Consider the following 27623-nt stretch of genomic DNA (forward strand, 5'->3'; position numbering starts at 1 on the left):
TGTAAATGAGATTTCTCATAAGATTATGACTCACTGTGTGTTGCACAATTTTAGCGTTTTACAGTATGTACTAGGTTGTGCCAGCAGACGATGATGTCATGGATTGAGGATGGTTTAAATTTAACGGCGACGGCTCATCAGTTTTATTTATTGTCCACACTGATGTATTAAAATAATATTTTCATTAATATGAGATTTTTAATAAATTGCATTATTTAAAGACTTAATTTTGCACCTCCACATATGATTGACATGTGCAGCACAAACATGTCCGGGCATGCATGGGTGTTCGCACACATGGCTGGACTTCTGTGTGCTGCGCTCCACGCAGGAGTGCAGCCGAGCTACCATATTTGATCAGAGGATATTTTTGACTGTTGAACTGTTTTCTTTACATTAGAACATCACATGACTGCATTTGCAAAGACAGTCATTTATCTCGTCTCCTTAACTATTTGTTCCATCAGGCACATTGCCAGTGAAAAACTCCACTGTGCACCGAGGGCCGGAGGTGAAGAGCATAGGAGCACGAGGTGAGGTATGTTAAGTTAAAAAGACCGTAAATGTAATGCCTTAATAATTCTAAAGGTGTTCAGCTGATATCCTGCCACTTATGTTCAATAATTACAGCTGGCTAAATCAGTCAATGTTCAAACATGTCTTCATGCTGGAAGAGAGGAATAAATTGTAGTCTCCTCTACATCAGGTAAGGGGGGGTAACACTATGTTTGGACTGTGAAGCAAATCACCCATCGATACTTGACATTTGGTATGTATGCAATTGTCTCTGTACATCTAGGATATCACCACTTTCATTACTGAAGAACACTTGAAGAACATCCACACGTGCCATAAAAACTGACTACTTCATCTGTACCTTTTCAGCAAGAGCCCTGTACGGCTTGAGGCGAGGGTGAACTTTGGTGTTCTCACATAGGTGCTCTCCATGAACCCAGCCACTGACAAACTGGCAGAGAAAACACACAGATTTACTATACAAAAAACAAAGAATAAATCAGGGACTCAGTACAGAGAGATGTTTTGACAAGGCCACAGAGAAAAATATGTACAAAGGTATTCTTATGATGACAGTCAGTCCAGACCAGGATATGATACCTTTTCCAGTGACCACTTTTCATGAGTATGCTCGGCATACTTGTTCACAACAAACTCCAGCCTCTCTGGCACCGACACACTAATGCAGAGACAGAAATAATACATTATTAAGCCTTGATTAAAACTGCACATTAATCTCTGCGAATCATAATGTTTATATTCACAGAATACAACACTTGGTCTGCTAAATTACAGGTTACACTTCTGATTAGGCAGGTCATTTTCACACGATTCTCTTTTCAATCATCCAAAAATATCCTTGGGGTATCTTACTTGGATGTATCTACAGGCTGGGGGTCAAAGTGTCCGTCTGTATCGATGGAGGTTATTTTCTCAATGTGCGACAAGCAGTTTTGTTCCATATGATCAGGAGGCAGGGCCATGGCCACTGCAGAGAGGCACTGCACACACAGACTCAATAACTGAAGTATCTGGGGCTTTAAAGTAGATAAAAAACAAAACAAATTAGACAAGAAGACAAGCTATCAAAAAGAGTAAAAACAATGATGCTGCGTGACATGCTCCTCACGCAGCATGTTATCTTATACTAGCGTCTTCCTTATTATTTTCATTGCCATTTAGGGGAACACTACATCAGGAGATCAGGTTATGGGAGGACAGCGAAGAACTAATTTTATATGAACTGCAATAATCGTGTTAACCAAATATTTCAGAGCCCGTATTTAACACAGTTCATTCAATAAAAATTTAATAAGTTATGGATTTAGTTACTTGGGAAGTAAACATATGACTGCATACTCCTCCTGAAAAAGCATTTTCATATACAAAGATTTGTCAGTGTCACGTAACGCGAGCAATCAAAATCCCAACCAAGAAGTGCAATAAGCAGGGCAAGGGATATATTGTACACCCAAGCATGTACATTTGTACATATACAAGCCTTTTGTTGTGTAATAATTTCAGTGAAAAACATCTTCATAGTTCTGTGCAGTGCTAATACTGTGCTCTGCTTCTGAGTCTGTTTGATGTCTGCTCCATGTGTGGGTGGTTTGACCTCATCAACTTATTTCTTTTGATGTTTTCCCGTTCTGCATCGTTCAGGTAAGTATCTGGCAGACATATTTTACGTACATTATGCTGTTCACATTTCCAAACAGTCACTTTAAGAGTGGGAGGTTTCATACCAGGAAATGAAAAATTAACACCTTATCTCAAGTGTGTTACATCTTCCCCGATGCAGGCTCTCGTAGTACACTAAAGAGGCGCATGAGAAATGTATTTTGCCATTTTTCTTCGTAAGGAGGACAAGAAAAGATGAAGGATACATCATGAGATGAATTAGTTTGAAGAAAACCTTTTTTTCCCCCATTTAATGCAATTATTTTTGTGCTTAAGTACAAATTTAAAGTAATTATAAGCTCAAGTCAAGACTAACACACATAATCAGTTTAGTTTACCTTCTTAGCTAAGGCCTTGAACACCCCCCAGAACAACTTTGTAGACAGGTAGAGTTCTTCTTCAGATGCACAACCCTGCTCACCCTGCCTGCCAGACTGGGAGTAGTACTTCCACCTTTGCTCATAGTGACTGGTCAAGAGCTGATAGATGAAAGTCGTGATTAGTTAACAAAATTATTTTCATATTCAGTGTGTGGCAAGCCCAAATTTAATTATCCACCTTTAGAGGCATTTTGCTGTGGTCTGTCAGATGAAGGACATCAAAGACAAGCCGACGAAGGAGAGGCTGCATCATAGGTGGCTGGAGTTTACTGAGAACCAAGGGTTGCAGAATTAGTCACATAAACAGATTAATTCCACATCAGCCAACACAACAACCCTTCCCCTACACACACACATCCACACACTCACGCACAACGATATTTTGACTGATTAGTACATCTCAGAAGGATGACATAACTCAGAAAATGCCATTAGCAAAATGTTAATAAATCCAATAATTAACATCACACTCTTGTTCATTTAATATGGCAATTATCTGTATTTGGAAAATGAGAATTCCCAGTGATTCATTATATATAATGAGTGGGAATAAGCTGTATCTGGATTGGTTAATATTTTGCTGTTGCTATTTTTTCAAACAGCAGCCAGTCAGCGGATATAGGAAGGAAATGTTGTAATAATTCAGAAATTACGAAAATTACGAAATTCAGAAACCAGCTGTCAAACCATTTATTTCGGATATGTAGGTGAATCTAGTTTGGATGCTGTTGCAAATAAACCTCAATGACCCAAAAACTGAAAAATGCAATATTGAATTATGTTACTCAAGGGAGGAACAACACTTCCTCTAAATATATCTCTCTCATTCAGAGAACCCTACCCATTTAATGCCATATTATATAGACTGTCACATTCTTTGACCTTGTCCTCTGTTTTTCATTCATACCAGCTGGACACCCTACCTGCACAAAGCCAACAGACAGTCTTCTGTAGTGTCTCTCTGAGCCTTAGTCAAGCTAAGAGCCCTCGAGAGGCAGTAGACTGCCTGAATGAGAGAATCAACCAGCAAGATGCGGTCCTCTAAATCATGGAAAAGAACTGAATATTTGGTGAGAAGGGGAAGAACAGCAGTACACAAGTATCTATTGAGGGCCAGAGCCATATCAGTGGATCCTAGGTCAGCCTGCAAAGGGAAAAAAAGAGGTTTAACTTATGGGTGTGAAGTTTCCCCAGATTACATAAGGAGTGGTGGATGTTATAGAGTTTAATGGAAAACAAAAATGAATATTTCTCAGCTTACAGTGTCAAGAGAGACAGCTGCCTGAAAGTCAGGCAGAAAGCCAACTTCTAGAAGGTGGAGAAGAAAACTCTGACTCTCAACACCATAAACCCGATCCAGGAACAGCACCATGGCTGCTTTGTGGTCTGGGCAGAACACTGTAGATAGGTCAGGCTCAACCAATGTACCATCTGGAAAAGCAAGACAAGATTAGATCTGATGACCAAGGTCATATTAACATATTATGTACTTTACATCTACTGTGAAAACTATGTGGTCCCATCTCTCTGTGTGAAAGAATGGTTTGGGGCTGTCTAATATCTGATAAGACGCTTAGCCTCAGTTGCCTCCGTCCACCTCCACTATTTTTCCACAGCGATTATGGAGTGAGGCATCAATGTCTAATGAGTTAGAAAAAAGCCACAGCTGCCAAAGTCTGGCCAATGTGGCCTATTCAACCTTTAGAGACTGAAGGGATTTGAAAGGAGATGCTGATGACTCCCTGAAGATCCTGAATAGGGATGAGAGACCTCAGAATGGCCCTGATACGGATTGCCTCTCCTTTGCCTCCTTGAATTAACTGGACAAAAAATAAAATAGTCATTCAAGGCATAATAACAACAATTTTCATAATACAAATTAATAAAATAACTGGTCATAAGTGTTACAAAATTTCAGTGTCATAACATATGATGACCTGTTTTTTAACCTCATACTGACTCGTCCTGTGAGTTACTTTGGATTTTATTTTTAAATTCACCTTTCAGTCAAAATTAACATGTATTTAATATATAAAAAAATTAATTACTGGTGTTATTCACTGCCAATATATAAAAATACAGTTAAACTGACATTATTGCATTTAAATATCTTAATGTACTTTATCTAAAGAACATCAATGTGCCTTTGATGCACAAAAAGTCCCCTTCTTTTAATTCACCTGTGCTCTTTAGCGCTATAACATCAAAGAGGGAAGAAAAGCATCATTTTAAATGATAAATGTTTTCAGACACTTTCAGTCAGGTAGACACGCTCAAAAACCCGATGGCTCGAGGATCTGATGCAATGTTCACCATTTCATTTATTCACCCTGTTGAGGGTTTTCCAGATCAAGGCTGGGTACTCAATCATCAATATGAATAATAGGACCTGACCAGTAAATCTGCCTTTAATGGCTTATTGCAGTATACTGAATGTTGGCCAACAAGGGACAACAATCTCTATTAGAGTAAGTCAAAACTAGGTCTGAGAATATATTTAAAACATTAAAAAACCTGTAACCAGTGTGGGTTACATAATAAATATTAGGCACAATGCAATGCAGCATCTAAAATGCACACTTTTGTCTGAGGCTTATTCTTTTAACAGAAGTTTGCAGACTCTCTTCATTAGGCTTTATTGGTTGAGACATGAGTAGATATTGATGTGGAAGAGCTGATGATAGCTAAGGGAACACTTACATGCATCTCCGGAGCACAGCGACCGAGCAAGTCAATAAGAGCTGAGTAGAAGGTCATGATGGCGTGCCCCTTGTGAATGACATCATCATCGCTGTCTTGGACAACATCTCTATTACAGGACACAATCATAACAATCAAAAGCCTGCAATGACCTGATATTATCTATCACGGATTATCAACATATATTACTGGTGGCCTCTACAGATAGAAGCTAATGTGTATAGATTCTTTTGTTGCTTATCACAGTTACTTCCACTGATTCTGGATTTACAATATTTCTAAATCCAGTTAAAATATTTTTTTTAAATTATGTGACTGCATATATCTGATACTGACAGCGCTCTGTTGGAATGATAATTGGTACAAGGACCATCCATAGAAGGGTCTTCAGAGATCTTGATGGCTTCTTCCATGGCTGCTAAGAGACCATTTCCCCCATCACCTCGCAGCGCAGGGCCAAAACACTCAGGTCGACGAATCAACAGCCTCAACACCACATAAGCATTCTCCTCGACACTCTCACCTGTGACCAATCAACACACACCTTTGATTTTTATACTTCAATATCTGCCATAACAATAAATATATTAACAAAGACTCTCACAAAGAAAACTGATCAATTTAAACAGCTAGAGGATAAAAATGTTATATATCTTCTGTAGAGTGATATAAAACAATATACTGCACAACTCAAGTGCTGCACAGAGACGAGGTGAAGCTGTAAATACTGAGGAGCACGTGGTACAGAAAGCCATTGCCATTTGGCTGAACTGTCAACAGCCTCAAGGGCAATTTGAACAGATGACTTTTGGGCACCGCTTCAGACTAAGGAAAATCAATAGCAGAGTGAATTACCTCTAGTGCAAATACTGCAGCTTAATTAGGAGCGTGACATGATTCAGCCTCTTGTTCCTTTTTAAATTTGCATTTTGCTCCTATCAACACTGTGTTTTAAGTTTCAGAAGCAATAAATGACCTGCATGCTCTGCAAATGAAATGTATATATTAAGAATTAAATGTATATTATAGGGGCAGCACGGTGGCACGGTGGTTAGCACTGTTGCCGCACAGCAAGAAGGTCCTGAGTTCAATTCCACCATCAGGCTGGGGTCTTTCTGTGTGGAGTTTGCATGTTCTCCCCGTGTTTGCGTGGGTTCCCTCCGGGTACTCCGGCTTCCTCCCACCGTCCAAAGACATGCAGCTTGTGGGGATAGGTTAATTGGATAATCCAAATTGCCACTAGGTGTGAATGTGCGAGTGAATGTGAGTGCGAATGGTTGTCTGTCCCTGTGTGTTGGCCCTGCGACAGACTGGCGACCTGTCCAGGGTGTACCCTGCCTCTCGCCCTATGACAGCTGGGATAGGCTCCAGCGCCCCCCGCGACCCTGAAAAGGATAAGCGGAAGCGAATGGATGGATGGATGGATGGATGTATATTATACAGTATACTCTATTAGTATTAATTAAGCTTGCACTTTTTTTTATTAAATTGGCAAGCTAAAAATTTTCGCGTGACAGATCAAATACCATAATCGAGCCAACCAAATGTATGTAACGACTCACGTGTAACTTTGTTGCAAATATCAGGGTGACATTTTAGTCCATGTTTTTGATTCTATTTTTTCATATTTAAAAAAAAATACCGTATGAACAAATATACTAAAAATGAAAACTTAAATCTTTAATTTACCATTGCAGAAGACAGCAAAACGTAGAAAATCCAGATAACGCTCGCCCTCCACAGGGTTCCACCCTATATCGCAATAACCTTTTGCCACTAGCATTGGACAGCTCTGGAGACCACAGCCAGCAAGGCACTGAACCACCTGGAAAAAAGATAAGATTTATCAGCAAAATGTACTTATTTGCTCAAGCTGAATCTCTTTCTTAACATTATAGCTTTCTTAGAAACTAAACTTTAATATTATAATTATATATATTATATTTAAGCTCCACTGTCTATATATACTGCTGCATTTCCCCTGCACCTTGAATCATATTTATTAATTATACATTATTATTGACATGAAGGAAGCCAGTACTGTCTACAGAATGACTAATGGACTGTAAGATTTCTGGTCAATACAGAGTTACCTTCTCCAGGTCTGATTCCCTCAGTGCTAAGGCCAATTCATTATTATCCATAACTGAAGCTGCAGCCACATCCAGAGGAGTGGATCCACGCATGGACGGTGAAGCTTTGCAAAAACAAAAAAACATAAAACAACTGAAACATGGGCTCAAATTCTCCATAATGCCAGGCTATTAGTATAAGGGCAAAACACAATAATGTATATCGGTGTAGTTTACTTCTATATATTTTCAGTAAACTACTATCAAAAATGTTTCAAGTTTGGTCTTTACAAAAGACCAGTGAGATTATATAGCAGAGAAAACTGACATTTACCTAGCCCGACACTGCTGTTTTCCAATAAGTAGCTGAGGTGGTCAAACAAGGCTCCCTGATTGTGTCGGCTGATACGGCAAAAATAGCACAGGAATCGACAGCAGCTGGCAACCATCTTAGGGAAGGTAATCTCCTAGCAATAGTAAATTAAAACAAGCACACAGAGAAAGCAAACTGTAAAGGGGCAGCCGCTGAGTGATTAGACTGATTCATGCAAATTAGCCACAAGAGAAATTAATTTTAACTCCAACCTTTAAACTAAAAATAAACATCTAAACTTTGATTTCATGTATTTCCTCTACATTATTTATATACATTTTAGCTATTTTCTCACCTTTATTTGCCCTTCTCCAAGAACATTGACCATCACCTCCATCACAGTCTCATGCATCGACAATGCCCTCATTAGGTTTGGATGTTGGTAGAAAACTTTATTATTCATGATATCTCTGTAGATGTTACCAAAAATGTAAGAAAACGTGTGGCACCACACGGTACTGGAAACTTGGACACTAATCAATTATACAAGAGCAACTAATTATTCTTACCCTAGTCGTCTGATCATCAACCTCTCTTCCTCTTTCCCCATGCGAACACTGAGGAGGGAGCGGATTTGGCCCAAGGAGGACAAGAGTGCCATGGTGTCCTCCAGTGACGACTGCTTGATGGTATAAGCTTTGAATAAGGGTCCTTCCATTAGGCCCCTGAGGCCCTGATACTGGCGGTGCAGCAATGAGAAGATAGCACTGACTAGTTCAGGGTCCTCAATCTCACTCTCTTGAGCCCAGCGCACCATTGTTCCAGAGATCATCTTTTTGAGGGACTCTGAAAGAGTAACACCAGGTGAGAAGCAGAGATAAAAGGACAGGCTCGAAATCCTATTATCTGTGTTTAAATGACAAATTGATTAATTGATGTGTGTGATATAGCAAAACATTGGAAATTTCATTTATTAGGTAATAACAATTTTGTTATTATGTCACTTACAGTAAATATTGCATTGCCAGTGTTGGGGTACTGTGATATTTTTACTTTGTCATGTTTTTACTTGAGTTCTAAAGATTCATCAGTTATATGCATAGTGGACAGACACGCTTGCACTGCAATCAGGGGACTTCAGTTCACGTGCAGGAGAGAAAAGCAGTGGTGCAGTCTACTTATTAGAAGTGGAAAAATGAACACTTCTTTCATTTGTTGTGCACTAAAGGACAAAAACCCGTGGGTAAAGTGCAAACTGTATCTCGGTTATAAACACCTGCTGATAACACAATTCTTTGCAAGCATCTGCAAAGATAACACAAAGCTAGAGCAGAACCCAGACTCATGTTTAGGCAGAGTGTAAACCAGCCTCAGCCAAACATCCAGAGCTTGATCTAAACAAAAGCAGCGATGAACGGTCAGCGTTGTAGAACTGTAGGCTTTATTTCTACCTGGGAATGTTTGTAACCAATTTAAAATCTGCTAAAACCAGACTGCTCCCAGAGTTCAAGTTTCCACATCGTAGGGTCTCTTCCTGTCTCCCTGACTTAATTCCTTTGAGCCTGTTTACCTCTTGCTACCAATGGCTATTCTGTTACTGGGCAGCATTATGAATGAAGCAGTTTAATCTCTAAGATTTTGTGGTTGTGGTAATGGTTAATGGCCTTGCTGATGCAGCTTATGTTAAATTACAAGCCAAATGGTCAAACTTATGAACCTTCCTTTTCTTTGATGGTTGACATTTTTGTAGAGACAAACTTAACGTAGTCTAACATCAATCAATGACTCAATCAACAGCTTATAATTGTTTTTCGTGACTTTCTTCAGGTTAGTTTTTTTTCTCTATTGTGTTTAAACTGGGTGTGCTATAGACCTAGAAAGTGCCTTTCTTGATGGCAAGCTACCCTTTCTATTTAATTCAACTAGAACTGACAACATTGTGGTAGAAAACACGATAGATATTTCCAGATTTCTGTGATGATGATTATGAAGAGGTCTTATGAAGCTGGTTTTCAACTTTACTATCAGCTATGTATTCATACTTAAACATCATAAACACTTGAGGTTTATATAGTTAAATGGTAATTATGTGGCAATGCCACAAACACGCCACATTACAGGGTAAAACAGGTGTAATTTAAGTTATGTGTCAAATTACTTTCTCCAGGGAGCAACTGAGTAATAAGTTACTTATCACTTAAGTTATATGCAACACATTAATTCTATGCGTAATGACATCAACACTAGGCATGGCCTAATATAACATCTCCTTCACCAACATTATGTTTGCATGGTTTGTTAGTAACCAAAAACATGCTGCGTGATCACAGGTGCAGCTAAATAAAATGACTTATAAAGGTGATAAAATGCAACAGGAGAGCAAAGTGTGCTAAGTAAGAAAAAACAACTTGTATTCACTAGGGCTATGTGAAGAACACCCGTCTATATCCAATGATGACTTATTACGGCCAAAGACTCTCGCCACAAGACAGAGAAGTTGTTCTTTTATAGACATCTCTGCATCCTCTTCATCCTCTGAGGTGCTGGCCAAATCAATGCCTGTAGAATGACAACAGCATAAAATGGGATTTCCTCAGTGCTTTCTTGGAGCTTTTTTATAATTCCCTAGCTCAATAAAAATTCAATCAGTCAAAGATAAGCTGTGCTCCAACCACAGTGTGTCTTGAGGATGTGATGGAAGTCTTGAAGAAGCTCCTGGATTTCCACTGGACACGGAGAGTTCTCCTGCTGCGCATCTTCTCTGAAGGTCAGCAGCATATTGATCTGTAGCCAGGTGAGAGATTACAATATGTATAGACAATCAGCAAGTGTGCGTTACATGCTTTCTTCAGAGTTACAGCTACATTACATAAACCACTGCAAAACAAATGCTATAACTTTATCCTTTTAGTTAGTATTCATATCATGCAACCTGCTCCTGTGGCGGTAACCGGAACTCCTTTGTCTTGCGAGCAGTGAGGGCAGCAGACATGTTGAGCGCCTGCATGACCTGGTTGTAGCGAAACCGCTGGTTCTCCTGCAGCTGGCCAACAAAGCTGTCGGAGAAAGCAATCACAGCTTCTACCCTGTGGCGAACCTGGCAGTCACACAGGTAGAATAGCAAGTGGCAGAGCTAGAAAAAGAAATAAAGCAGTCCTTCATGGCTAATTTTAAACATACTTAAAGGATTCAAACAACACAGCACATGAAGCTAATCCCCAGTGACCCACAGAGAAGAAAGAGCATTATCAAAAAACATTTTTTTGCAGATTGGTTCACCTCAAGTTTGACAGCTTCTGGAAGCTTCATTTGAAGAAGTCCTTGTTTAACAGTGTAACTTTCTTCAGTGATCACTCCTTTCTGCTCTTCTTCATCATCACTAGTTTCTTCTTCCAACTTCTCTATGGGTGTTCCAGGCCTTGCAAATGCACCTTGCTCCATGAGTCTAAGAATCTTCCCTAAGTCTTCATCCCTACACACCCCCATAACCAAGAGGCTGTAGAAAAGTCTTAATAAAGGAACAAGCAAAAGTTCGATATTGCCTCCTGCAGGATCCCTTACATCCTGACCCACAGCCCAAACTGCAGCAGTCAGCATCTCCACGGTAAGATTCTTTAAAACGTCCAGAGGGATTTCTGGGCTGTCTTTGCAGGCTATTTCCAGTGCACTAGCTCCTTCTATGCAATCGCTTCTGATAAAGCAAGGAGTTGAAAAATGCATCTGAGGTTTAAGGGATGTGCTACAACTAGCACTTGGTATTCCCTCTGGAGGTTGTCTATCCCCACCATTAATAGGACTGGGATAAAGGGTGATTTCTCTGGTTTGGTCAGTCATAGGAACTATGTATTCATGGTTCATCATAAGACAGGCTGTGGTGTAGCTGCTGAGGAAAACCTTGAGGACAAAAACAATAAAATGTATTCAGATATTCTCCAAAGACCAGGACGTACTTATTCTTTTGTCAGTTAATGTTATCTAACCTCCAACAAGCAGTCACCTGAAAAAGCAGCTGATAAAATGCAGACCGGAGCAGGCCAGGGAGGTAGGGATCCTGAATAGCATAAAGAATCTGCGACTGGTCCACATGACTGCAGAGGGCATGGCAAACTCTGGTGTTGCCAAGAGCACATAAAGAGCAGTAGAGCAGGAGGGTATTGTTGTGAAAGGTCAAGAGGTCATCAAGCTCCGACAGTTCCAAAATGTCAACACACCTACATGAATAGCATCAAAAAGCAAATGCAACTTCACTGTTATTAACCCTAAATCTAATTAAAGCTTTTGCACCAACAACATTTGGAACAAAATTTCTTTATTTTCTTGAAAATATTTCTTTGTTCTTAAATCTGTAAAAGATCAAATCCTGTCTTCTTAACCTGTTTTCATCAGGAATGTGAAGGATCATGGCTTGTAAGGGCTCACGGCATTGAATTCTCCAGCCGTGACATTCATCTGGTCGATCAACCAACACTTTCAGTGCTCTGTCTGGCACTCTAGTCCATGAAGCAGGCTTCAGCCACTGGACCTGAACCCTAGGAGGACACTGAGGAGTGACATTCCTTGACTGGCTCCGAAGCAAACCTGAGGATAGTGGCATCACATTCTGGATTTGAGAAGAAGACAAATACAGGAAATTATGTCATACATGACACTTTTAGGATGGTATGAAAAACAAACTGAAATTCAGGCTAACATCTTGCATTGTAATTTATTACTCTTCAAATTTGTCCACAAAATAAGCAAAACCTGCTTAAAAAAATAAAAAGTATCTTAGCCAGGTTTAATAATGAAAGTTGAATTACCTTGATGCGTCCCAGTTCAAACTGAAACATGTTTTTGGTGGTGGGTTTGACAAAAACAGCAGGAAAGAGCTTTGTACTTGCCTCCACCTGATTTGCAGGGAAACAGTTTATGCTCAGTTTAATAATGCAATCCAACAACTTGCCTGTTACTGACATTATAAGATTAGCAGCCCCAAGTTCAGTCCCAAGTGTTACATACATAGTAGGGCTGTGCGATATGACCAAAATCTCATGTCCCGACAACGATATATATATGACAAAAATTTTACATTTTCTGTAAATTCTGTAAATCTCGGGCAACTCGATATGCGTGAAGTCTTTTTTTTTAGCTAGTCGTGTACCTGGAGTCAAGTGTTTTGACCAATGCATGAAACTATACATTTTTAGACATTTTCTTTGTCAGTATTTACACGGCGTGCTGCGGGGGAAAGACTGTTCTAACGTTTTTTTTAGCACCTGACGGCTCTTTTTTTGCTTCTCATCCGTAAACATTCTGCGTACTCTTTCACGTGATTCAGTTTAGTTTGAAAAATCTCAAGAGGATCTTCAACTTTATTGTGAAAGGTTTATGTGGAAAATAAACAAGCAGACGGCGGAGCCACGCAATGGTTTTACCGTCATTGTTGCTAACGCCAACGCATAAAAACAGTCGCTTGTCCGTCTGTAGTGTGCTTATTTTAATCATAAGAGAAAGAGAGAACTTTAAGAAATTACAGTGACCATCAAAATGATGAAAAAATATTGCCGTAAACAGGTTATTTTGCGAAATCACGAAACAAACTATAGCGTAATATGAAATGATAGACGTTTTGATATCGTCATCCGATGTATATCGTTATATCAAACAGTATGAGACATAATGTATAAAACTTACATTTATTAAAGTAAAAAATACATTAAAAAAAAACACAGTTTGTTGTGTGACCTACTTGGTAGAAAGTGGCCATCTCCACTCCACTGGAGGTAAATGTAAGCAGACCAGTGGTTGTGTCAATCAAACAGCCAATTTCCAATCCTGTGCTTCTCCGACTCTGAGACAGGCCTGTTGCCTCTCCAGCACAAACCATATAGCAGTTAGATCGCTTTACACTGTGTAGACAGAGGGGTATTGTCTGTTTAATGGAAATTTACAGCACACTGGAATATAACACCTCTGCAGTAAATATAGTAATTACAGCAGATGAAGGATAATTATGAAAAAAAAAAACCTCTATTCAGTCAAAAATACTAAATAAAACTGTTTTGTTGTTCACCAACCTTTCCTGGACTTTGCCACTGTCATCTCCAAGGGTGACAGTCACAGTGTGGACATTGTCAGTGTTAAATGTCATGTCATGCTGATGAAAGTCAGAGGTCACCCAGCCTACCCAGACATTGAATGGCTCCTGGCCTGGAAGAACCCGCACTGAGTAGTAATACTGAAACAGAAAGGTTAGTTGGTGTCACTGTTTGGTATTTGCATCTTGCATTCAACGGTTTTATTGCGGCAGGTAATTATACGTGCTGGCAAAGAAGTGAAGCACACTGCATTACAATTAGTTTTGTATTGTGTATTTTCACATGATGACGAGAAGATAAAGCCTTACTCTGGAGCTCTGGATAAGGTGATCATAGTTATCCTTGTCGACTACAACGTCTTCGAGGAGCCGTGCAGATGAGTTACTGCTGACTAAGCCTGGTTTGGTCTTCTTCAGCATAAACCTTACAGACAAAGAAATGCACATTAATTTCAGCAAAGCACAGTTATTGTGTTATTTTGCATTCAATTTTAAAGGAGATGGGCCATACTTTCTTCATTTTTCTTTCTCTACCACCTACCGCTGTTTCAGTCTTGATGTTTTGTCGTGACTATGATCTTTATAGTTGAGCTCATCTCTTGAACCAGCATAGCTGTGGGCTGACTTCATCAGCACCTCAAAGTCAGAGTCCACCTCCTCCTGCTCTTTCCTTTCTAAAAGGACAACGGGCATTAATTACAGCAGGGCCCCTGGGAGCTTAAGCAGGCTCATCAAGGTCATAATGGCAGAATATCAATAGCATAGACAGTGGATAATCTGGATAGCTGCAGCTATGCAAGTCACCCACACTAATTGTTTCTCCCAGTAGCCTAATAATAATAACAACAGATCTTGCATCAGGTCTAGAGATATTTGCTTGTTGAAATTATGTCAAACTAAACAGAGCTTTAATGTGGTCCGATGTAACATTTTCTCAAAAAAAGATTTCAAACTTGAATATACTTTATATAACATCAATAAACCTGAGCTTGGAGAGAGAGCACTGGAGGCCACAGGAAGCACCCCCCCTGGTGGGCTTCTGAGGACAGCAGCACATCCGACAGACATGCTGAGGCGATAATAGCCCATCTCACTTTCTCCACCATGGTGCGGTTGCATACACTGGGAGACCCTCAGGCTAGATAAGGAATCTGCTGAGCCACTGACTCTTGTAACCTTGAAAAAGATTTGAACAAGGTTTTCAGGATCTGTGTTAACTGATCACCATTATTAGCAACTCTAGGTCATCAAGGTCTGTAGATGGGTGAAGGAAACCTTGTATATATGGTAAGTTTACTTGTAAATAGTGATCATCAGGTAGTATTGAGGTAAACTGCGGCTGTTTCCAACTCATCCACAGAGCTGGGTCTCTGGCCATGTTGATGGCAAAAGGTCTATACCCCTCCTGCAGGCCACACACAGTAAAATATTGCAAAGAGCCTACTTGGCGTCCCAGATTCAGCCTCCCCACCTGGTTCACCCCAACACTAACCACAGGTAATAGGCCTGGAAGACATGGGAAGTGGCAATATAGTTTTCCGATATTAGACTTTTAAATAAAGGTATAGTAAAGCTATATTAGAAACATCAAAATGCAGCAGAAAGTATAAAGCCAAAAACTTTTACAGACCATCTCTAATATCAAAGTCCTTGGCAGTCAGCTCCGATCCTCTGTCATTAAACAGCAGCTCTCCATTGAGCGTAACCATCATGGTGCATTCATCCATGTCCACCAAGCAACCCACCACATCACCTCTCAGCCATGGACGTCCCAGGGGCTCGCTGCCCTGATGGTACCACTGAGCCTGAAAGCAACATTGAGTTAGAAGGAAAGAGACAAGTGCAAAAAGCCAAAGGCAAAAAAAAAACAACCCAGAAGAGCCAATACAAGACATGTCATAAAGTATATTTTGCATGAGGTTACTGCTATCTATTTGAAGAGTTATCTAAAAACTCTACAATTTTTTAATAATCCATATACCACATGTTAGTACCAAAATATGATATGTATGGAAAACAAATCACTAAAAATTGGAACTGTTTGATCTTAATTAATCATATCAACACAGCTTTGGAGTAACTGAGACCTTCTGTGTTGGTCAACCAACAATATGAGGTCAGGAGTCACTGCAAGGATATGCAACTAACGTGACACAATATGCAGACATTAGAAGGTCCAATAAAAGTAACTAATGTTTCAGTTTCTTTCAATAGACACTTGTCTGTGCCTACATATCTCCTTCTGTCTGCTCTCTAAAACGTCACCTAGTCTCAGTTATAGTTATATAGCAAGAAAAAACAATTAAAGTTAATTAGTTAAGTCAATTTAAAAAAAGATGAAAATAAATAAATATGCATTAACAAAGCCATTATAATTTGGGCCGATTCCCATTCAGCTACTGTTATGGTCAGTAGCCAAAGTAAGAAATGTCAAATTTAATTATATCTCACCTCAAATCCATCAAAGACATATGCTTGGTCATCTGAGCCAAGCTCTTTATCTGGGGTACAGCCTGGTCGGGCCCAGCCCACTCTCATATTCCCTGCTGTCAGTATTTCATATTCAAAATACCACTTCCCCTGGGTCACAGCATATGATTTATCTGGTCTGAACACTCTGCATTTCTCAGCAGAGAAGAAACATGGCTTTGATAATGTAGCTGTAAAGCCAAGAAACAGGAAACATATTGTTATTTGCCATAAACGTATTTCCAAAAAAGTTGGAATGCTGGATACAATGTAAGAGACAGCAGAAAATCCCCACTAATCATCAAAACCCTACATCTACACATATATCTAAATGAATAAACATGTAATAAAAATATGTTTGTCATGTTTAACATTCATTAGGTTATTTTCTACATAAATATGTGCTAAAGATTATTTGCAAATCCTAGCAATCTAGGTTTATTTACATTTTCTACAACGCCCCAAGTTTCATTTTTGGGAAAAGCGTTGTAGAACAAAATCCCTCTGGGAAAACAATGGTGACAAATACTGCAGTATGATTAATATACAAATAAACCTTTGTTTACTACTTTGTTAATATATCGCAGTTGAACTTACACTGATTACCTTACATATGATGTGCACTAAGCTACAGTTTTATAACAGATCTTTGAAACATACTGTGTTCCTGGTTTAGGGGCTCCAGGCTGTAGCCGTATGCCAGCAGGGTACAGACAGCCTCTCTGACACTCTCTCTTCCCACTCTCCGAGTTCTTTCATCAAGAAGGCCGTAGGGCAGAAGGTAAGGGCTCTGCTTTGCTTTTATATCCTAAAAGTACAGACGCAAGGAGCAAGAAGGGCAACTATGTTTGACGCTATAAACTTATCTCATGGTATAACCTTTTGCTACTATGTGAATATCTATATAAAGTATATAATAACTATTTTAACACTCTGGAAAAAGTACTTTTGTGTAAGGCTGAAACAAACTGAAGTAATCCAGCACAGAACATAAACCTGTTGCGCTCCATAAGTCCATCCCTGTTTGATTCGCTCTCTGGCCCATACGTTGTGTTCATTCTCCGCCAGCAAGTTAACTGCTTCCTCGTGGTCTGAGCTCAGAGACACCTGGCTCAGGTCTACTGGAGCAGGCCTGTAGCCAGTCATCTGCTCATACCTAAGACAGAAAACAAAGCAAAAAAGACAGAGATGTGACAGGATCACAGTTACAGTTCCTGAATGTTAAACAGTATTTTTGTACCATTCCTGTATAAAATACTTTTAACTGCCTTGAGTAAACAAAATGCTCACTTTTTCCCTCCTAGCCTACACCCTGCTTGAACCGCAAGAAACAAATAAAGCAGAACATCAATAAACGTTAAAGAAATATAAATAATAAATAAATAAACAAAATTGCATTTAAAAAGTGGGGGAAGAAAAATTCTCAGAGAATTTAAAGGAGCCAACATATGACTAAAGGCTGCAAAGAAAAAATACACACTTCAAACATCTTGAGTTAGCGTTTGAAAAGAGTGTGTTCAGTAGGCGGTGGTTTGTGATGTTCATTGTGCTGTTTTATCGCAGTTAAACTATTCTTTGACATAAGCTGTAAGTTTTAAAAAGAATTTGTTTGCAAGGATGGCTCAAAGAAGAGTGTTGAAATTGATGTGAGATGTTCTCCTAGTGAAAGCATACGAGATCAAATGAATATGAACTGCAGTTGTGTATCCTCTCTTTATTGTAGCCTCATAAAATGAGTTACCATTACCACCATAAGATGGTCCTTATCTTTTTCTGCTACTTTAATTTAGACATGATGCAACTCACAGCTGAACAAGACTAAATTAAATCAAACATGATATTACATTAGGCTTGGATAGGCTCCAGCAACCCCATGACCCTAAACTGGATAAGCAGATAAGAAAAAGGATATATGCATAAATCTTGCATAGTGGATTTTTTTTTTTTAGTGGATTTTCACTTACTTGACAGGAAGTCTCATGTATTTCATGTGTTTCTCAGCATGATCATCCATCAATCCGATGTGGAAACCAAGTGCCAGCAGGGTCCTCCAATGAAGAATAAAACTTTGAAAATTCACTACTGCAGCAGACACTACTTACTAATTACTAAATATTAGATTTGAAAAGCACAAGGTCTGTCACAATCTTTTTTTTTTATAAAAATCGTTCAGTAAATAAATAAAAAATAAATGAAAATAATAATCAAGCACACTGGGTTTTTATTATTATTATTATTATCCATCCATTCGTTTCCCATGTGTCCCAAGGACACAACGACCGAGACTGTCGTTGTGTCCTTATTATTATTGTATGAAACAGAACAGAGCTCACCTGAGTGTGTCCTGTGCCATCTGAAGGTTCTGGTTTCTCTCATGCTCTGGCAACTTGGAGAACTCCACCAGACAAGGATCATGTCTCTTACCTTCATCCCTCACCTGTTTGAGAGAGACGTTATTTTGCAAGGCAAGCAAAAACCATGTGGATTTCTTAAAAAGTAATCGTAATGATGATTCATTAGAGTGTCATTGAGACTCATTTCCTTACGTTTTGCTTCAAAGGAGTCTTTCTTTGGAAACAAATTAGCTAACAGCATTACAGTCTTTGTACCTGACCATCTTAACAGAAATGTTCTTTTTTTGCTTGCTTGTTTAAGACACTTCAAACTAACCGATGATTTATTCAACCATAAGAAAGCACCCAACTCAAAAGATAAACCATTGCTGTGGCAACACATAACAGAAAACTGAGCAATTTTAAATTGTAATTTTAGATACTTTGTTACTAGCAGCCGGTCACAAAAACACATCATTTGCTCAGATTTCTTTAGCTGACAAATGCCAAAGATAACACAGGCTGACAGGCATAAAATAGTATTTTCTGCACCAACAAGATGATTCCTAAAGAGCTATTAGTTGAAAATTTGGCATATCTAGGCATGATGTGCAATGTGCCCATAAATTGAGGAAACTGGACAAGTGAAGGGTCAAGAAAGATTGGCAAGCTTAAAATAAATCTACAGAGGATGTCATGTCCTTCAGGTGATCCATCTGCTGTTTGCTGAAGCCAGAAATGCTCTCAGCAGCTGTCAAGAAGCTATTGTTAAGGAAGGGAAATGTGGGGAAAAGCCCAAGGTATGCCAAATTGCACAAGAAATGGACAGAAAATCACTGACAGCAGGTTTTATGGCGTAATGAATCCAAATTTTGTTAGGATGCCACCACTCCTGCATGCACACAGCGCTGTCATAACAGAAGATCGTGACCAGAACATGGACCCAGCATCGTGGACGCCCTCCTGAACGGTGTCGTTCTATGCTGCCTTCCGGGGTGTGCTGTCTTCCGCGCGGCCGGTCTCCAGACCTGCTCCGTCGCCGCCGCCGCTGCCCTCCGCGCGGCCGGCCTCCGGACCTGCTCCGTCACGGTCGCTGGCTTCGCGGTCAGTGCTGTTGTCTTGTTCTGTTTTGGACTTTTGTTCCCTGTGTTTTGGTTTCTGGCTCCTTGTGTTTCGTTTGTCTCTGTTCCCTCTGCTGCAGTGCCTGCCTGCAAGTCTTTTTTTTTAAGTTCAGTCTGTGTTATGTTTCCTGTTTTACTTTGGAGGTGCATGTCTTATGTTAATGTATCTGGTTTTGCTTCCCCTGTTTTGTTAGGCCTGATTTGCCCCAGCTGTGTTTCCCTCCTGCTACCCATTCCCTGATTGCTCCCTCTGTGTATTTAAGCCCTGTGTTTCTCTGTGTCCATGTCGTGATCTACCCTTATCTAGCTGTGTGTTCTGTCTGCATGAGTTTACCTTGGAGTCTCAGTTTTGTTACTTTTTGGAGTTCAGCACTAAAGCTGTATTTAAGTTCACCTTTTGTCTCCGAGTGTCTGCACTTTGGGTCCACCACTCCTGCCTGCACACAGCCCTGTCATAACAAATTTAAGCTATTTGGTTCAAATAATCATCAGTATATATGGAGAAAGTACAACAGTAAGTGTGAAACTGTTACATTTTGGGTCTGCATTTCAGCTAGCAGTGTTAGGGATCTTGTGAAAACTGATGGAATTATGAACGCAGAAGAGTGCCATCAGGTTTTGATCCACCATACAATACCATCTTTCAGCATGACAGTGATGCCAAACACACTCCCAGTGCAGTCATGGACTGGCCTCCCCAGAGCCTGGGCATCCGGCATCAATAATCATAGCAGAGAAAGGAACAAAAGGCAGCCAACATCCAAAGTAGAGCTTTGAATGTCCTTCAAGAAGCCTGGATAACTTTTCCTAAAGACTACTTAAAGTAATTACAAGAAAGCTTGCCAAACAGAATTTAGGCTGTGTTGAAGAATAAAGGTCGTCACACCAAATACTGATTTTCAAGCTTATTAAAATTTTATATACTCTGTTTGCCTTACATACTTCACTCCATGGATATCTGTATGTTTCAATAAATCAGTGCATTTATTTTTCCTTTTCCTCTTTAAATATATGAAGAAATGAGGGGTGGCTCAAGACTTTTATACAATACTGCATATCAGTTATGCAATTTTATAAAATTATACATTTTGTGACTTTTCTTACTGGTCCATGTGTCCATCCGAGATCAATCTTGTCCATTACCCAGAGCTCGTGGATATTCTCAGCCATTTTTTCTCGAATGTCCTCAAGTTGTGGAGGCAATACCACCTGTAGGGTAAAAGTACTGCATAAGTAGCTAAACTACTCTGAGATGGTGTCATTTCTCTGAGCAAATGATTCTCTACAAATTAGTTATAAAGACTTTAAGTATACAAACAGTTCATCTTTGTAAAACAAGATTTACCTTACTGATGTCTATTGTTGTCGGAGTGAAGGTAACTGGAGTGACAGGCACTAAGGGGCCAATAAGCTTTTGTTTCCCTTCACCATGATCCAAAATGTATTCCTGACACAGCTGTACCTTCAGTCTGACTTTTGGGAGAAGAGCTTCAGAGCAAGAAGCATAACCTGGAGGTGGCAGGAAGCGAAACTCTCCATGCCTTCCCCCAAACAGAAAATGAACTCTTGTTTTGTTTTCCAAGAAAAGAGGCAAAGAAAATTTATTGTTTTGTGGATTTCTTGAAAAAAAAAAAAACATTAAAAAAAAACAACCAAAAAACCAATAATAGTGTTGATACTAACTTTACTCCAGCAGAGAAGCTGACCACAGGATAAAGAAGTCCATTAGCATTGAAGTTCTCAAACATGCCCTGCACAGGTAGACCATTGACCCGGAATGAGATGCAGGGAATGCTGAGGTCAAGGCAGCAGCTAACGACATCATCATCTTTTAGTAGGTGAGGGAACGGGGAGCTGACTTTCCGGCTCACACAGCCTAAGATTCAAGAGACACACTCATTAGTCTTCATATTTACATTTTTAATGTTTCTGTACAACTTAAAATGGGAATTCAAGTGCTTTGTGCTTTATTAAATGGAAACACTACAACTAAAGTCAAATCAAATGAATGTTTTATAGCATTCATAAATGTAAAACATATTGTAAAGATTAAGGTACTTTAGGAACACGCCTCACAGCAGAGCCATTCCTGATAATTAGAAACATCAATGATAATCTACTGCTGTCCACACTAAATAAGAATAAAGTGCAACGAGCCAGGAAATGTTGACACGTTTCATGTTTTACACGAGATGTCTGTGTTGCACAAGCAAATCTTTATCAAAATACAAAGGTTTGTTTTTTTGTTTTTATTTTTTTGATGAAGTGCAATCATCACTACTGAAAACTGAGATTGTAATTGCCTCCACTGCTCTCTCTCTTTTCTGTCCATGTTAAACATGAAAGAAAAAAGTAATATGTTAATTGTTCTCTGTGGATAATTAAGTGATGCTCAGCAATTGCAGTCACAGCTTTTATTGCACTAACTACAGACATTTCAATTATTCTGAACAAGGAAATTAAAAATTATCTATTATAATGCATTTTGTGCTTTAATTGCAATGGTATTCCTCCCATGTGTAGCTTTTGTGGCACTAAAGTAATGTGCTAAGACTTTCAAACTGACTTGTTATCATGTTTGTAACAGCTACAGAGTCTGATATTTGTCTTTGGAGTATGTGGAGTTTACTCGTCCTGTAAACTCTTGTGATCAGTGTTATACAATAATGTTAAACAGACCAAGCTGTTTATCAGCCGTTTGAGCTCATTCTCACCTGACCAGAGGTGAAGTCCATCAAAGCCATACGAGCAGAGGTCATCTCCCACTCCATTTCCCCCCCAGCCCTCGCCGCCCATCGGCCTGGGCTGGTAGCCTGTCATGCAAGCCCAGCCGACACGCAGGTGTGTGGGCTCAGATGTTAGAAAGGGTTTGACGTGATCCACAACCAGCTCGTAGTACCACCTGCGATACTGGGATGAATCTTCTCCCATAGCTAGGAAGATGTTTGGCCTCATGCTGTTGTCACATAATATGCAGAGAAATGTGGCAAAAAAGACAGAGAAATTTCAGTCAACTCATCTTTTAAGATTTTAGTGTATTTGGTGTGATCATAAATGAATTTTGAAATAATTTACAAAGCATATGAGTAGTCTGCTCACAAATAAAAGTGAAATTCATTCTGCGTCGATATGACAACTTAATTAGATACATGGTGCACCCATACAACTAATTCTTAAGCTGTGACACTCTTAATTAGCAAAGCTCAGTGTTTGAAACATTCAGGTAGTGGGCTTTTACTTTTAAGTGCTGCTGATAGTCTGTAATTACAAGTTAACTTGGAGAGAGTCAAACTTTGTGAACGTTAAGTTTGTGTCCACACTCTAAGCCAGTAGGAAAACAGACTTCAGCATAACATTGCTGTGTGCTCTCAGCCAGAAATTGTTTATGACATAAAACACTGTGTGAAATGTAAGTAAAAATAGGATGCAATGATATGCATGTGTCATAAACCCAGATTGTATTCACTATAGAGCATGGGAAACAAATGTTTAAACTGAGACATTTTACTATTTCATGAAAAATATTAGCTCATTTTGAATTTGATGGCAGCAAAACATGTCAGAAAGGTTGGTACGGGACAACAAAAGGCTGGAAAAGTAAACAAGACTAAAAAGAAACAGCTGAAGAAATATTTTGCAACTAATTAAGTTTGTTGGAAACAGGTAAGTAAAACGAGTGGGCATAAAAAGAGCGTCAGTTTCTCAGTAGTAAAGATGAGCAGATGTTCACCAATCTGCCAAAACTTCAACATGTTCTTCAAAATGAAATTGTGAAGATTTAGAATATCCCATCATCTACAGTACATAACATTATCAAAAGACTCTCTAAGCACAAAGAACAAAGCGAAAACTCAATATTGGATGGCGGTGCTCTTCAGCTGCATTGCACCATAACAGGCATAATTGTGACGTGGATATTTCAGCATGACAACGCTAAGCCACATACTACATATGCTGCAGCAACACGGCACCATCACTGAAGAGATTTGGTCCTCGTTGAAACAAAAATAAGTCTATCCAGGGCTGCTGACCAGCTGGAATTGTATATGAAACAAGCATGGGACAACATTCCTCATCCAAAATATCCAGCATCTGGTCTCCTCAGGCCCCCCCTCAGATGTTTATTGACTATTGTTAAAAGAAGAGAAGGCGGTACTTAGTAGTAAACATATCCTTTTTTGATATGTTGATGTGTTGCCAACAAATTCAAAATGAACTTTTCTAAAACTGGTAAACTTTTCCAGTTTAAACATCTGAAATGTTTTCTGTTTTACTGTAAATAGAACCTAGAAAACATGCTCTATTGATCTGAGATTTCAAATCACTGCATTATGTTTTCATTAACAATTTACACAGTGTCCCGAGTTTTTTTTTTTTAAATTAGGTTTGCAGTTCCAACAACTCCAAAGTTCAGCTGATTGAACTTTGGACTTAAATTTAGATTCATGTCAAATCAGTAAATCCAGCAAATGAAATTTAATTATGAATGGGACTCCCAAGCACCCAGCCATTAAAAAAGCAGTGCACTGAAGTCAGTAAGCCACTTTTATTGTGTAAATAAAAACTTAATCAGCATTTGAAATACCAGCTAGTATACATGTTTTTAGTTTTACTCATAAAAGGCTGGATTGAGGCTAGATAAAATGCATGGAAAGAATAGATTAAAGGCAAAAATGTAAAAAGAAGAGAGCATCTGGAAGAACTGTCACACTGTGGTAGGTGAGGGAGAGAAGATGAAAGAAAATTGATGAGATAAAGGAAATCAGAATGGAAGCAGATGTACTAATGAAGCATTTATTGGAACAAGAAGTGATAGAATGAGAAATTGCTTTAGGAGGAAAGGAGAGCTGGGGCATGGACTGAGCAGGTGTGAAGAATATGAAACAAAATAAGCTATAAAGCCTGAGGAATAAAATGGGCTGCTGATGGAAAAAAAAAAAAAGCATGATAAAAGAAGGCAGCTGCTTACAGAGAAAGGGCAGATTGGGCAGAAAAAAACTTGCTCAAAGGAAAAGGGAAATGGAAACTGCCTACAAGATCAGATTGGCACAGCAGGTCAAAATATTGAGAGACAGAAGAAGAGCATGGACTATGATGAAACTGACTAAAAAATGCCTCCGTTGAGTCATACCACCTCGGGCTTAAGGTAATCTTTCCAAACTCTCATGAGACGAGGGTGAGACAAAGACATCTAAGCTCTGACATCAACATTATTGTTCCGATCTATTCAGATGTAAAAAAAAAAAAAAAAATGATGTAGCAATCGAAGAGATGACACTGGAGGAAAAAAGAAAGTATTTAATTAAATCCAAAAGAGAAAAAAAAACAAAAACGAATGTCACGCTGTAGAAAAATCTGAAATATTTCTAGTATCAAGGATGTGACATCTTTACAGATGAAAAACAAGAATATCAAGGCCCGTGGGAGTCAGAGCACCACAGTTGACAAATAACACTCAGCTAAACAAATGCATGTGCGAGCATGAGAAGAGTCAGGGAAAGAAACCCCTATTGAGTTATTTGCCAAACATAAATACAGCATTGTGCAAAGGTTCTAGGCCACCCTCCCATTATTTCATATTTATTTCACTTTAAAATAATGGAAAAATAAGTGCACTGATATATTAAAACATCTGCAAACATACATGGATATAAAGTATGCAAGGCAAAACGTTTGTATACTTCTAACGAGCTTGAATGTCAGCATTCTTCAGTGTAGCCTGAACTTTTTAATGCAACTTTCTTATAATTTCTTTACGTAGTCTTCAGGAACAGCTCTCCAGGCTTCTTAAAGGACATTCAGAGCCCTTCTTTGGATGCTGGATGCTTTTTGTTCGGTTCTCTGTTGAGGTGATCCCTCACTGCTTCAATAATGCTAAGGTCTGGGTTCTGGGGAGCCCAATCTATGATTGAAAGTGTTTCACAGTGGGTTTTTCTATCCAGGTGCTTTTGCAGGGTTAGGTTAAACAACTGGACTGAAAATGAATGAAAAAGCAGCCAATTTCCAAAGATATACTTTGAAAGACCTCCGGAAACCCTGGGGAGAAATTGCTGAATATTGCAAAATATAAAGAAATGAGGGGTGGCTTTAGACTTTTGCACAGAACTGTAAAATTTACCTACTTAATATATTGTTCTTTGTGCTACTTTGCATCTGATTTTTATGTGTAGTAAAAAACAATAATCCAAAATCAGAGTTCTGTCTGAATGTAGAGAAATTCAGAAAACTTCAAAGTAAAAAGGATGAATGGAATGGCAAAAACACAAAAACAAAAAGCGGTCCTGTTTGGAAACCAGATTATAAAATTACCTGGTGACCTGATTAACGAGACGTGTTTGGAGTAGCAAATCTCTGTCTGGCAGCAGACTGTCACAGATGAGGTTCTGATTGGACCGCACCGCCACACCATGGCACACACACAGAGAACAAAGCACCTCCAGCACCTGGAACACAACCTGTCAGCTCTTCATGTGGCAATAGCTCAATAAGCAAATGGAAATGATCCGACATCAGGAAACAGATTGGAAACTGTTATTATAGCTGTTAAAAGTGAAACACTATGTCTATGTTACTAGACTGGTGATAATGTGGAATTTGCTTAAGCCTCATAAGGACAAATTCTGAGAGAAAACTAGGATAATAACAAAGGACTTTTTGTATTTATTTTTAATTAATGCAGACATGCCACTGTAGCCAAAAAGCTTAATAATGAAATTACTGGCCATTCGGCATCACTTATTATCCATGCACTTTACTTCAATCTTATTTTTATAATGAATACACACAAAAGCCTTCTACACACTACCCTGTCGTTGCATCCAAGCTTGTCCAGAAATGAGATGACAGACTGAATGTGTTGTTCCTTGATGGCATTGAGAGCTTCAGGGCTTTCCACAAGGACGCAGTGAAGAACCTCCAGGACTCCTGTAAATATAACTGCTCGTTATTGTGTGGATGATAACCTGCATTTACCTCTATACTTCTATATTATTAGGTATAAATCCAGGACAACACACGATAACCAATGTCAAATATAATATAAATATATACTGTAAAATTTCAATCCACAATGGCTGATGAAGAAAACATAAAGCAAATCCAACCAACCAGAAGAGGCCTCCTGCCGTTCTAGCCTGCTAATCAGCCAGTCCAGCGAACCCGAGAAATTAGCACAATTTGCACGGTTTCCCCGGAGCAGAGCAGCTTAAGAGGAAAAAACAAAAAATATATATATATTAACAGACAATAAGATAATAAGAGGAACCCTAACAGATTAGGAGATATTTGTGGTATCTTCAAAAAATAAGTATGGTGCCATCTATACTACTCTCACCCAACAGCTCATAGAAATGGTTGACAATGGTCTCCCACTCCTCTCCTGTGTCACTCTGAACAGCCTCAGCAAAATGAGAAGCACTACTATACTGGTGTAGACGGTCAATACAATCTAAGACCAAATCTATCACACCCTGAGAAGAAAGGGAGGCACAGTCAGGGAAGCGTGAGGCATAGCACACGTAGGACTCATTCACACTTATCGATTTACCTCTTTTTGAAACATGTTCTGTCGATTCTTTAGCGCCGCCATGCTGTTCTGTTTAGCTTCATGGCCTAGCCCCTCCAGTGGAGGCTTGAAATAGATGATCAGATCCTGCAGACTGCGTGTCACTGTCTCCACTGGCAGGCTGACAGATGGGATATTTACCTCTTGGTTAAAACCATCAAGTTTCCTAAAGGAAAAAAAAGTTTGTTTTTAGACTCTACCTACAAGTCTTCCAAAATGTCTTGTATTATAATTACTGCTACTATCACCAGCCAAACTTGATCGATGGAGTAAAGACAGAGGGTGTTATACTGGCCTATGAATTGTTTTTTGTTTTTTTTACAAATAAAAGACTCAAAATTTGACAGCCAAATGTGAGACAGACAGACAGTATCTGAGCCCCAAGTATTCTCATCCTCC

General features: G+C 39.2%; 1 protein-coding gene across 1 annotated transcript in view; it reads right to left on the reverse strand.

Annotated features, from left to right (window-relative positions):
* The window catches only part of ryr2b (ryanodine receptor 2b (cardiac)), a 73496-nt gene that overhangs the window by 37096 nt on the left and 8777 nt on the right, over window positions 1-27623 (reverse strand). The window contains exons 13-55 of the mRNA XM_084949253.1: window positions 27207-27390; window positions 26994-27129; window positions 26768-26863; window positions 26466-26584; window positions 25970-26103; window positions 22375-22616; window positions 21344-21536; window positions 21006-21225; window positions 20765-20869; window positions 18540-18643; window positions 18171-18254; window positions 17203-17362; window positions 16867-17014; window positions 16189-16397; window positions 15368-15542; window positions 15035-15243; window positions 14721-14913; window positions 14279-14411; window positions 14047-14161; window positions 13718-13878; window positions 13390-13549; window positions 12461-12547; window positions 12035-12261; window positions 11659-11872; window positions 10941-11555; window positions 10594-10794; window positions 10334-10445; window positions 10080-10220; window positions 8231-8507; window positions 8017-8131; window positions 7683-7815; window positions 7370-7473; window positions 6966-7101; window positions 5613-5799; window positions 5277-5385; window positions 4276-4396; window positions 3838-4007; window positions 3500-3720; window positions 2755-2845; window positions 2535-2675; window positions 1390-1553; window positions 1117-1195; window positions 878-967 (exon numbers count right to left, since the gene is read on the reverse strand). Of these exons, the coding sequence (XP_084805379.1) occupies window positions 878-967; window positions 1117-1195; window positions 1390-1553; window positions 2535-2675; window positions 2755-2845; window positions 3500-3720; window positions 3838-4007; window positions 4276-4396; window positions 5277-5385; window positions 5613-5799; window positions 6966-7101; window positions 7370-7473; window positions 7683-7815; window positions 8017-8131; window positions 8231-8507; window positions 10080-10220; window positions 10334-10445; window positions 10594-10794; window positions 10941-11555; window positions 11659-11872; window positions 12035-12261; window positions 12461-12547; window positions 13390-13549; window positions 13718-13878; window positions 14047-14161; window positions 14279-14411; window positions 14721-14913; window positions 15035-15243; window positions 15368-15542; window positions 16189-16397; window positions 16867-17014; window positions 17203-17362; window positions 18171-18254; window positions 18540-18643; window positions 20765-20869; window positions 21006-21225; window positions 21344-21536; window positions 22375-22616; window positions 25970-26103; window positions 26466-26584; window positions 26768-26863; window positions 26994-27129; window positions 27207-27390 (7015 nt within the window). The remainder of the gene's footprint in view (window positions 1-877; window positions 968-1116; window positions 1196-1389; window positions 1554-2534; window positions 2676-2754; window positions 2846-3499; window positions 3721-3837; window positions 4008-4275; window positions 4397-5276; window positions 5386-5612; window positions 5800-6965; window positions 7102-7369; window positions 7474-7682; window positions 7816-8016; window positions 8132-8230; window positions 8508-10079; window positions 10221-10333; window positions 10446-10593; window positions 10795-10940; window positions 11556-11658; window positions 11873-12034; window positions 12262-12460; window positions 12548-13389; window positions 13550-13717; window positions 13879-14046; window positions 14162-14278; window positions 14412-14720; window positions 14914-15034; window positions 15244-15367; window positions 15543-16188; window positions 16398-16866; window positions 17015-17202; window positions 17363-18170; window positions 18255-18539; window positions 18644-20764; window positions 20870-21005; window positions 21226-21343; window positions 21537-22374; window positions 22617-25969; window positions 26104-26465; window positions 26585-26767; window positions 26864-26993; window positions 27130-27206; window positions 27391-27623) is intronic.

The sequence above is a fragment of the Perissodus microlepis genome, chromosome 13 (assembly GCF_051167445.1).
Source record: "Perissodus microlepis isolate ML-2025 ecotype Zambia chromosome 13, ASM5116744v1, whole genome shotgun sequence".
In the NCBI taxonomy this organism is placed as follows: domain Eukaryota; kingdom Metazoa; phylum Chordata; class Actinopteri; order Cichliformes; family Cichlidae; genus Perissodus; species Perissodus microlepis.